Consider the following 11,973-nt stretch of genomic DNA (forward strand, 5'->3'; position numbering starts at 1 on the left):
GGTTCCTGGGTGTCTGGTTCTGGTAAGCTTTGGACTCTTGGTCTTAGCTCAGGGTCATGCGTTCAAGCCCCATGTTGGGCTCCACGCCCAGACCAACAAAAACAAAACAGAAAACAGATCAGTGGTTGCCAGGAGCTGGTCATGGAAGCTAGTATTGGCTCCAAAGGAGCCTGAGGAAATGTCCTGGGGTGAGAGAATTGTTCTTTATTGTGGTGGTGGTTGCACAACTGTATGAATTTGTCAAACCCCACAGGACCATAAAGGATAAATTTTGCTGCATACAAATTATACACCCGTTTTTTTAAACCGTGGGAAGAAAAAAGAAAAAAAAAAAAAAAGAATGAGTAGGATTAAGCCAGGAGAGGAGAAAAAAGGGCATTCCGGGCAGAGGGAAATCATTGTTTCAAAGTGGGACGAGAGCAGGTGCATATGGAAAGAAATGAAGGAAGTTCAGGAAATGAACTTCAGAGTTTGAGCCGGAGGAATGAAGCTGGGAGGTGAGTGCCAGATCATAAGCAGATCTATAGGCTACAGTGGGGGATTTATTTATTTATTTATTTTTAAAGCATTTTTAAGATTTTATTTATATGACAGACAGAGATCACAAGTAGGCAGAGAGAGAGGAAGGGAAGCAGGCTCCCTGCTGAGCAAAGAGCCTGCTTCCCTTCCTCTCTCTCTGCCTGCTTCTCTGCCTACTTGTGATCTCTGTCTGTCAAATAAATGAATAAATAAAATCTAAAAAAGATTAAAATAAAAAAAATAAACTACTCTGAGTACAATTAGAAGGGTCATCAAGGATCTTCACCTGGGCATATCAGGATCAGCTCTGTGTTTTACTAAAATCACTCTGGTTGCCATGAAAGAACAGACTGGAGGGAGGCAAGAGGTGTCAGGGTGACAAATTAGGAAACTAGGGATGGATTAGGAAAGTGCATCCATGCAGAAGTTAGGAAAGAGATGGATTAGGAGCTTGGGTTAGGGGGAGGAATTGATCAGAGACCTGCAAGACAGAGAAATCACAAGACCTACTGATGGATAACAGAAGTAAGAGGAGCTCAGAATGAGGGTTCCTGGGTGGCTCAGTGGGTTAAAGCCTCTGCCTTCAGCTCAGGTCATGGTCCCAGGGTCCTGGGATCGAGGCCCACATCGGGCTCTCTGCTCAGTAGGGGACCTGCTTCCTCCTCTCTCTCTCTCTCTTTCTCTCTACCTACCCGTGATCTCTGTCAAACAAATTTTTAAAAATCTTTAAAAAAAAAAAAAAAAAGAGGAGCTCAGAATGACTCCCAGATAGCCTGTGTGGGCAACCAGGGGAGGGATTACCTCCACTGAAATGGGAGAAAGGACCAGGCTTGTCCAGGCCAGCCACTTGACATCATGTGGGCTGGCATCACTGGCATACCACGGCTTCTGCTCACTGCTGATACAGCTAGCCGCTTTTTCCTCTTGGGGTGAGTCGGCTTGCCCTACAGATGAAACCCACTTCCTGAGATGAGCGCCAGGATGTTTGCCCACTGACCTGGGCCACTACTGCTTCCCTTGGCTTGCTCCCTCATCTGTCCTTTCCGGTAATTTTCCAGTCCTCAGAGAGGACTCTGCTCTGGCTTTTCCCAAGCTGCACCCTTCTCTATGGAGTGAGAAGACCAAAGAGTCATGCCCCGCCCCCATCCTTCCAGTACCTGGGACCCCAGAAAGATCTGCCCAGAAATCCTGAGCCCATTGACAGGTCCTGTGCAGGCCTCTGTTTTAAAGCCTTTCCCCCATTGCTGACCAGTGTGTGCACTAGGGAACTGCTGTGGTAGGAGGTGGAGGTGAACAGAACTAGGGCAAGCAGGCTGGCCTGTCCAGTCATCCACACACATGCAAGGCCCCCAGTCGTGCAGGAAGGAACTGTGGGTGGAAAGGGAAGCGGAACAGTCTGGGGGGGGGGGCCTCCGGTGCTCTAGTATTAGGAGTGGGCCAGCCCAGACTGGGTGGTCTTGTTGGTTAGGAGCAGTTCCTGTGGAGGCTCCCTGGCACCCTTCCCTGTCTCAGGGACAGACAGGACAGTGGATTCTTACCCTCACTTTTGGCCTCTCCAACCTGCCTCCAGACAGCCTTGAGAAGATCACAGGGAATCTGCCCCAGCCTGGGAGACGGTTCCCCTTTTTCTGTGACTTCTCCTACCTTCTGGCTTCAGACCCCTCTGGTCTATCCAGGCTGAGGTCTCCAGCAGCCATCCAGTGCCTTCAGTGGCAACAGCTGCTCCTTGGTCCTGGTCATCCTAGGCTGCTCCCTCTTCCTCTTTTGCCTTGCTTTTCCATCTCCTCTGTGCTTCCCACCCCACCAAACCGATCTCCCTCTGCCACTGTTCTCTCTCTGCCTGACCAATTGGATCCATCCCCCATTCTGCCTCCAGCATTCGATTTCTGTTTGCCCGCTGACTAACAGACCAAAGGCATGGTTCAAACTCTGCACCAGAAACAGAGGGCTCAAGCCACCTTTAGAACCACTCTCCAGCTTTTTCCTCCAGGCAGACCTCTTAGCATAGAGGGAATCCCTGGAGCTGACTTCTTCATTTGATGACCTGTTTTACTGACCAGAACTTTTGTTTGTGTGTTTGTTTTTATTTATTTTTATTTTTAAGATTTTATTTATTTACTTGACAGAGATCACAAGTAGGCAGAGAGGCAGGCGGGGGGGGGGCAGGCTCCCCACTGAGCAGAGAGCCCGATGCGGGGCTGGTTTCCCAGGATCCTGAGATCATGACCTGAACCAAAGGCAGAGGCCCAACCACTGAGCCACCCAGGCCCCCTGTGTGTTTTATTTTTAAAACAGATGCAAAACAACCTACCATATGGAAATAAGGTTATTTAACCAGGAGCCCACTAATGAACTTCACCTTGTACAATATTTTTATATACAACATACAGATAAGATCACAGAATTAGATAATAGAATAATATCGTGGAATTAGAATTGCTTAGCCAAAGGGTATGTATTTATTAATATTTGAGATATTGCCAAATTGCCCTCCAGAAAGATTATGCCAGAGTAGATTCCCACCTGCATTCTGTGAGAGCATGATGGACGTTTTTTGTTTTTTAAGATTTTATTTATTTGAGAGAGAGAGAGAGGGCACAAGCAGGAGTGGGGCGGGGGTGGGGAGGAAGAGGGAGAAGCAGACTCCCCACTGAGCAGAGAGTCCGACATGCAGCTCGATTCCAGGATTCCAGGATCATGACCAGGTGCCACCCAGGTGTCCCATGATGGGCGTTTTTAACATGATTTCCGTTGTACCCCAAATTTTATTCCCAGCTCTCATCTCCCTCCAAAACCCCAGATTTGTATATCCATCATATACTGGACATCTTGCCTCTGTTATCTGAAGGCATCTCGAACTTCTATGCCACCATCTGCCTCACCCGAGTTACTACTGCGAGAGCATCCTCACTGAGCTCCCTGGTTCAGCCCTTGCTCCTCCCTGATGCTCCTTCTTCCTGCAGGCAGAGTGATTCTTTTTTTTCTAAGTGGGGAGGTTGTGGAGGGAGGTGCAGAGGGAGACAGAGAATCTTAAACAGACTCCACGTCCAGTACAGAACCTGATGCAGGGCGTCGGCATGTCTTGTCCCCTCTGCCTGGCATCCTCTTCACCAGATATCTCCGAATGGCCCACTCTCTTGCCCACAAGTCTTTGCTCAAGTCTTTACTACAAGTCTTTGTCACTTTCCCTGTGAAATCCAACCTATCTAAAATTGAACCCTCTCTGATTCCCGAATGCCTTTATCCTACACACCTTCTAATCTACCACACAATTCACTTCTCATGTTCATTATGGTGTCTCTTTCCTTCCCATTAGAAGTTAAGCTCCAGGGGTGCCTGGGTGGCTCAGTGGGCTAATGCCTCTGCCTTCAGCTCAGGTCATGATCCCAAGGTCCCGGGATTGAGCCCCATGTCAGGCTCTCCACTCCGTGGGGAGCCTGCTTCCCTCTCTCTCTGCCTGCCTCTCTGCCTACTTGTGAGCTGTCAAATAAATAAATAAATAAATAAAATATTAAAAAAAAAAAAAAAAAAAAAAAAGTCAAGCTCCAGAAGGGCAGGGGTTGGAGGTATATTTTGTTCACTGGTGATTCCCAAGTCTTCAGAACAGTGCCTAGCACGTAGTAGGTGCCCAATAAATATTTGTTGAACAAAGAAATAGCAGAGCAGTGTCTTCTTGGCTTCACAGATTTAAGTGTGCCTCCACCCTCAGAGGAGGGTCTGAGGGCCAGTCCTCCTGACTATTCCCCCACACCAAGCCCTAGACTCTGCCTCTGGGGTTGGATAGGGTGGAGGTGAGCACTGGAACTTAGTCTGTGTTCAAATAAATGTCACAGTTACATTCACAAGCAAATACACAATAAAATCCCACAAATGTCATTATGGAAAAGTAACCCCACGTCGTTCCATATCATCCTGGGATAACCAGCGGGCCCAGACACCCTGCGGTCCATCCCAGCATCCCGGATCCCAGCACCGTCAGGACTGGCATCCTGGTATGATCTAGCATGCACACTTGCCACAGCTGCTTCCTTGGGAGAGGCCGCCTCTGCTTTCCCTACTGGTGCGTCTGGCTTTGGGTCCAGGACCCTCTGGGAGGGGATTCAGAACGGGGTTTTCCAGCCCTGGTAAGCACCAGGGGCAGACCCCTAGACGGAGAGCCTGAGGCTGGACTCTGTGACCACCAGGTTGCAGCAGAGGGGACCAGGGAGGGGACCACTGTGGAGACATCGGATGCCAGCGTAAGTCCCATCAGCAGTACTTGGTAGCCAGCATCTGTGGTTTCAGCGAATTCCAAAGGCGACTGCAGCTCCTGACATGGGGATCACAGAAATGAAAGGGTTTTCTCAAAGTGTCACAGCAGGAAAGGGCACCACAGATTTAAACAGCCCCTCATCCCCATCCCCGTGCCCTGGGACAGGGGCTCCAAAGACCAGGAGGGACAGAAGAAACCTCCTCCACCTCACCTACTCAGGCCTTGCTTGGGTTTGCATTTCTGGGGGAAAGGTTGGGCTGGGCGATCCCTGAAGCACACCAGGAGCCTGACTGTCCTGAAAGTTGACATTCCCCGCTTTGATCCTCCCTCTCCCGGGCCTCTGGGGGGCGGGGGGAGTGCTAGAGGGGCCAAGGGAAGCGTAGGCACAACCTTAACATTGGGTCTCACTAGGTCTTCCCTGTCCCCAGTCATCCCAGAAGTCCCCTTCGCCTGCACCCAGCCTCACACAACACACTGAAGACAGGAGGGCCAGCTGAGACGAAGGGATGTCTGAAACTCCACCATAGGACAAACACAGCTTTGGGCATGCGCGGGCCCTTCTCTCCACATTGACTGAGCCTGTGAGTCACCAGGATCTCAAGGCACTTTGCAGAGGATACCGGGAGCTGGGTTTTGGGGAGAGGAATTAAGGCGCCTGGCCAGGACCAGGGCTGGGCCCACAGAGGGCCCTGCTTGTTTAGGGCCAAGGGAGCAGAAGCCAGCAACTCTGCGGTTGGAGGTAAAAGCCTTTTGCTTGGCCCTCCAGCCCCTCCCGGAAAAGGCGTCTAGTCCACTCACTCCCCGCAGAGGCTGGCTTCCCAGCAGAAGCGGGCGAGTGCCTTGCAGCAGCCTGTAAGAGAGGGGGGGCAGACAGAGGAGGTGAGGGGCGGACAGAGGAAGCAAGGACCATCCCAGAGTGCAGGAGTGCTGGATGGAGCAGCAGGGCAGGGCGGCAGCCTGTCTTCTCTGAGCAGGGTGCTGTCCCGCCCCTCTATTCCGGCAGAACCTGGTGCTTGTGCCAGCTCTGAGTCAGCCACGCTAACCATCTCAGGGGAGGGAGGAGGCTTCAGCTTGGGCCCTGTGCCAGAAGAGGACCTGAGGGGTAGGGTTTCGGGCTACTAGAGGAATGGCCTGGCGGCAGCCCCCACCCCACAGACATCCGGGGCAGAGGGAGAGGCCACAGTGCCAAATAATGCCCTAGTTTGGAGGCTGGGGCTCGGAGCTGGGAGGTGACGTGGATCAATAGGAAATGATGCTTGAGATGAAGCCAAGGCAACTGCTGGTGTCAGAATTTCATCGCGTCTCTGCCTTAGAAAAAGGGGCAGGGCGTGAGGAGACCCAACATGCTGAGTAGAGAGGCTTGAAGGCCCCCAGGAAAGTCAGAGGCCCCCAGAGGGCAGGCCTTTTGTCATATACCCTACCCTTAGGATGGAGAGAGAGAGAGAGAGAGAGGGAGGGAGGGAGGGAGACAGGTGAGGGGCAGAGTAATAACCCCTCATTCACCCTCCCCGCAATCACCCCGTGTCCCCGGCCCCCACCCCGCCGCCCAGGACTGGAAAGTCAGGCCTGCCAGTGTGGATTTGCTTATCCCTGACTGGAAGGGTAACCAAGGAGGGCTCTGACAGGTCTGCCAGGACCAGAGGCACTCTTACTGAGGGACAGGCCCACCAGAATGAATGCTAGACCCTCTAAGTGGAGGAGAGGCATAGGGAGGAGTGGGCTCTCCGATGTCCCAAAGTCCTGACCCAGTCTCGACCCTCAGAATAGGAAGACCACACCCTCTGGCTTACATCCTTACCTGAGGTATTCAAGGCCTGGTTGTACTGGGAAAGAGGAGGGGTTAAGGTGAGCAAGGGGTCCAACTGACTTCTACCAGACTCTCACAATGGCTTTATCAGCCCTCAGGAATTCTGGGCAATTCACTGGTGGGCCCAGCACCCTTCATCCTGGGAGGCTTCTAGGGGCTCTCCAAGGGACTTTCCCAAAGGGTGGTGGGCAGCAGGATTCCTGGACTTTCCCTGGGCGTATATGGGTACCCTATAAAGGGGGTATCTGGGTTGCAAGAGTTGAGGGGGAGCAAGGAGGGGGCGTTCCATGGAGGGTCTAGGGCCCTTCGTTCCGACAGCCCCTTGGGAGGCCACCCAAAGAAGAAACCCTAGAAATTAACCCACCCTTAGGTCCTGTCCCATCACTCTGCTGTACAGATCACCAGGGGTTTGGGGTTAGTCTAAAAGGGTGAGTTCCCTGCACCCAATCGCTGTAGCTTTCCCTGCCTGCGCACCCAGCCCTTCACCAAAGGCACTCCTGGTATTGGAAACTTCCCATCAAGAGAGGAGAGGACCATCCTCCGGACAAGATTTAGGCATACCACTCTAAGGACCTCCTAACCCATGCCCGTGCACCCATTTTTGCAGAAAAAGCAGAGATCCGGGGAGCCGCGGGTGGACGCCAGGACGCCCAGGCTCCCTTTCGCAGCACCCCGGCTGGGCGTCGGAAGTTACGCTGTCCCTTCCCCGAATGACGCCATTCGGGGAAGATTCTTTCCAGCGGCACCCCAAACCCGGAGGAGGCGCCCACAAGTAGGGCGTGGGGCCGGGCCTCCCGCTGTAATGACAGGGCCCACGGCTTGTGGGTGGCGGCGGCAGAGGAAGCGGAGGGAATCCGGCTATTTCTGGCCGAGGCGCGCCACTAGCCCCGGCAGGGGTTGGCCCGGCTGCTGGCCCCGCTTCTGCCCTCCCCGATCCCCAAGAGGGGGCGGGGAGAGGCGCGGGTTGGCGGGCCCGGGGGGCGGGGCGGTTTCCCCGGCCCACCTCCGGTCTCCTCCCACCGGAGTCCCTTCGGGTCCCTCCACCACACTCCGCTCGGACCCGAGGCCGCCGGCGCAGTTGCGGCGCACGTGTGTCCCGCGGCGCCCCCTCCCGCTGCGCCGCCCGTCGGGCATGGACTCGGGCCGGGATTTCCTGACCCTGCATGGTGAGTTCCCGGCTGGCGGTGCGGGCGGACCCTGCATGGGCCGACACCGCGGGAAGCCGTTCAGCTTGCCCTGGGCCGGGGACCCCAGTTCCTTCGGCCGCCTCCGTCCCGCCCGGGCCCCGCCTCTCAGCTCCTTTGTTGCACTAGGGAAAATCTCGGCACAGGACTCTCGGGTGGGACTGCCAGGCAAGACCTTGGGCGTCTCCAGGCTTGTCCCCCAGATCTGGCCCCGAGGTGGTGGTTGGGGTGGGGGTGCGGCTCTGAAGACTTCTCGAAAGGCGACCCCCGACCCCCAAACCCCGCCTCAAGGATTCTGCCTTCTTCTGGTCTCAGAGCCTGGGCTCCATGGTCCACCGTGCACGGAAGGGCCGGGGAGGGACGGAACTAGCATCCACGAGTAACCAAGTTCTCCCCCACACCGTCCCGGCCCGGCTGGAGAGGCTCCCCAAAGTCCAGGCGTGCCTGGACCGCGTCAGTCCGCGTGGGTGTGGCGGGGGGGGGGGAGGGTGGGTAGGAGATGAGGTGCGCAAGGTTGGCTGAGGTCGGGCTGGGCAGCTTCAACCGCTCGGCGCAGAACTCGGAGTCAGCGATGCACAAGCTGCAAGCAGCAGCCGGATCCTCCCGTTTGCGCACTCTCCTGGCGGACCCGCCTGAGTATCACTTCGAACTGCCTGCAGCTCCACCCTTTGTCCAGCCGAGTTCTGTCCCTCTGACCCACCGGGAACAGTCTTTGCCGCATTGCTGTCCCTCCAGGAGAAAGAGCAGCTTCCCACTGCAGAGCCTGGAGGTCTTCTGGCAGGTCAGGCCCCCCAACCTGGTCTGCCATCTCTCTGCTCTAGCCTGGGGACTCACATCACTTTTAAGAGTGCCTTGTCCTCCTGATTTCTGAGATCATCTGCCAGTTCAGCAAACCCTGCCCCTTAGGCCACTTACACTCACTGCCTAACCCTATCTCCCTGTTTTCTAGGATCCCTGGGGTTGGAGACTTAGTGCCCACCCCTTATCCATCCAAGCCATACATGAAGATAATAGGAAAGAGAAAGGCAGGACACCTCCAGCTGCCCACTAGAGACCTCCTGGAATTCAGGGGGATAGGAGATTGTTTCTTTCAGCCAGCCCCTGGTCTGTCTTACATTTCCTAGTGTCCATGGCCCAGAGAGATCTTGTTCAGGCCCAGAGCTGTGACCCTCCCACCACTGGCCTGGGCTCCTCAAGGTAACCTCATCCACCTGGGTCATGGGACTCCTGCCCCTTCCAGTGCTTCCTCTTCTCAGACCAGAGGTGTCCTTAGTGCTCCTGCCAAACTGGCAGGAAGGGAGTCTGGATGGCTCAGAGGGACCACAGTGGAGACCTCTGCTTTCTCTCTCATCGTCCCTTAGTCAGTGCTGTCTGTCCTGCAGAGTGCCACCTCTTCTGGGTCCTGTCTCACCCCCAGATCTCCTAAAAGCCCTTTCTGGTCGCCTCTGACACAGCTCATGTTGGAATGGGCTCCATCCTCAGGCGTCTGTGCCTTTGTCGGGTCTTTCTCCCCTGGTGTCTTCCCTGGAGAGGAAGCTATGTGGAGGCACTGTAGTGGGTTTGGCCCATTCTCTTTGAGATATGCCTCCCACATGCCTCACTCTGTCCAGCCCCTCCTGAGGGACCGTCAGGGACACTGCAATCTGCAGACCCTGCCACTTCAAGGTCATCACCCAGAATCACCTTCCTTAATTGCCTTGGTCCCTCCCTGCAAACCATATCAGGAAGCAAGAGCCTGGCAAAGGGGAGTTGATGGCAGGAAGAGGTGGGTCACTATACCCTGCCCTGTGCCATTCCAGGGTGTCCCACACTGCACATTGGAGTCTGTACCCCTTTCAGATTTGGGGCCCTATGGCACCGAACATGGTGGCTTGGGGCGGTTGGCAGTCTGCCACAGAGCCTCCCTGGATATGAGCTGTCCTTTACGTCCTCACCCCAGAATGCAGTGTAGTCTACAGGCAATGGGTTCTAGAGGCGAATTGAGTTCAAGCCTTGACTTTTTCTTTTCTTTTTCTTTTTCTTTTTTTTAAATATTTTATTTATTTATTTGACAGAGACAGAGAGATAACAAGTAAGCAGAGAGGCAGGCACAGAGAGAGAGGGAAGCAGGCTCCCTAGGGAGCCCGATGAGGGGCTCGATCCCAGGGACCCTGAGATCATGACCTGAGCCGAAGGCAGAGGCTTAACCCATTGAGCCACCCAGGTGCTCCTAAGCCGTGACTTTTTCATCTCAGACAAATCCTTGATTTCTTGATGCCTCAGTTTCCTCAGTGAAGTAAGGGACAAGAACACTACTGATGTCATATGGCTTGCTGTGAGGACTGAATGCTGTCACACATATAAGGCAATGGGAACAGTGCCTAGTGCTTGGTAGCGCCTGTGTTGCTGCAAGGAGGCCCACCCTCAAGGGATCATGCCCTCTTCGTTCTTGGGAGATGAGGGGGGCACTGTAAGGGGAGTCCCTTGCTAGGAAAAATGTGCCCAGAACAGGGCTCAAGAACCAAGGGGCTCCTTCTGGTGTCTGGGAGGCCCTCAGACTGATTGCTCCAGTCTCCTGGCTTACTTCCCCTACTCCACTACCTTTGCTGTCTCTGTTCTAGCCAGACCAGCACTGGCCCTCACCAGCAGGTCCTCCACATATACCCCAAAGGACACTACATCACAGGCCCTCCCCTTGCAGAACAAGTCCACCTTCACTAACTCTACCTGCCCCGAATCCACCCTGCCCCCACTGTCAAAACTAGCATTTGTAAAAGTGGAAGGCAGGCCTGTGGGAGGGGCTCATCTTGGCCCCAGGAGGCCCGGGCTCCAGTCCTCATTTGGCCTCTATTTATAAATGTTTTGACCCAGAGCACATCTCTTTGCTTCTCTGGGCCCTTTTTGTCCCCCCATGGGCATAGCAAACACGCAGTTTACAGGAGACGTCGTGAAGAGAAAGCACAGATTGGCATAGGAACTCTGGGTTAGGCAAAAGAGCCAGTACCCCCAAGAGATAATGGTTCCAGAGCCATCATAGCAATGTGGGAGGCCAAGCCCCTTATCACCTCAATTATGTTTCCAAACTGTGCCTGAGGTTCCAGGCCCATACCCCACAGACACACACTGATGTCTACACTGATCTTACATTTTGTGCCATAGGTCACTTTGGCAGTCAGATGAAGCCTGTGGGCCCCTCCTTGGGGTCATGTTTTTATTTTATTTTGTTTTTTTAGATTTTATTATTTTTATTTTGAGAGAGAGCAGGAGAGAGAGTGTGTGCACAGAAGCAGGGGGAGGGGCAGAGAGAGAGAGGGAGAAGCAGGCTTCCTGCTGAGCAGGAAGCCAGATGATTCCAGGTGGGATCCTGGGACCCTGAGATTGTGACCTGAGCCAAAAGCAGACACTTAACAGACCTAAGCCATCCAGGCATCCCAGGGTCATGTTTTTAAATACATTGAAATAAAATACATGAGAACTCAAAGGGAAGCAAATTATATTGAGATGTGATCCTATCCATAGATCTTTGGTGTGGGGCTGTGGTGGGGGCAGTCCTTGATCTTCTGGGATGAGAACCCTTGTGTGATTTCTCTAAAACGATTCGCCTTACCCTCTGCCTCCTCCCCCTCCACATGAGGAACAACTTGCTTGTGCCCGTATTTCAGCTCATCTACACTAACAACACCGTTCTTTTGATTTATTCTCTGCCCCACGACCCAAGTCACTCCAGTTTATTGTTAGTGTTGCTTTGCTTGGCCGTGCTAATGGCTGGCTTTGCCGGTGACTCACTGCCAGTGCTGGTGACTGGGGCAGCAGTAAAGCGAGTGGAGGAACTATTCAGAGGCAGAGAGTGAAAGAGAGGGGTGAGTCAGGCCTCTGGGTGGTGTCCTGACCTTGGCACACAGTAGGGGCTGGGTGCATGAAAGAGAAGTTGTAACTTACATGAAAGGTCCCACTGTTCCCGAGCACACTGGCAGCGACAGTTTTGTATAAAGTTGCAGTAGTTCTCATCTTATTGCATCAAAGCAAGCCTGCGTTAATGGACTCATTTTAAGATCAGCCTTTTTTTCAAGAATTCCATTCGCATTTGGAACCTTGGAGATTACCCCACTCGGGTGGAGAAACTGTGAGAAGGAAACAAGTCGGCCTGAGAGGCAACAGCCTGCTGAATTACAATGAATTCGTTGAGTAATTGAAGTAAAATATTCGACGGGCTTGGTGGTCGGCCCCAGGCT

At 53.7% G+C, this 11,973-nt stretch overlaps 1 protein-coding gene across 1 annotated transcript in view; it reads right to left on the reverse strand.

The window, feature by feature from the left end:
- DLEC1 (DLEC1 cilia and flagella associated protein) overlaps positions 1 to 2,248 on the reverse strand; it is a 69,964-nt gene extending 67,716 nt beyond the window's left edge. The window contains exon 1 of the mRNA XM_032353772.1: positions 2,164 to 2,248. Within this exon, the coding sequence (XP_032209663.1) occupies positions 2,164 to 2,216 (53 nt within the window). The 5' untranslated portion in view covers positions 2,217 to 2,248. The remainder of the gene's footprint in view (positions 1 to 2,163) is intronic.
- Positions 2,249 to 11,973: the final 9,725 nt, after the last annotated feature.

Source organism: Mustela erminea, chromosome 1 (genome assembly GCF_009829155.1).
Source record: "Mustela erminea isolate mMusErm1 chromosome 1, mMusErm1.Pri, whole genome shotgun sequence".
Lineage (NCBI taxonomy): Eukaryota > Metazoa > Chordata > Mammalia > Carnivora > Mustelidae > Mustela > Mustela erminea.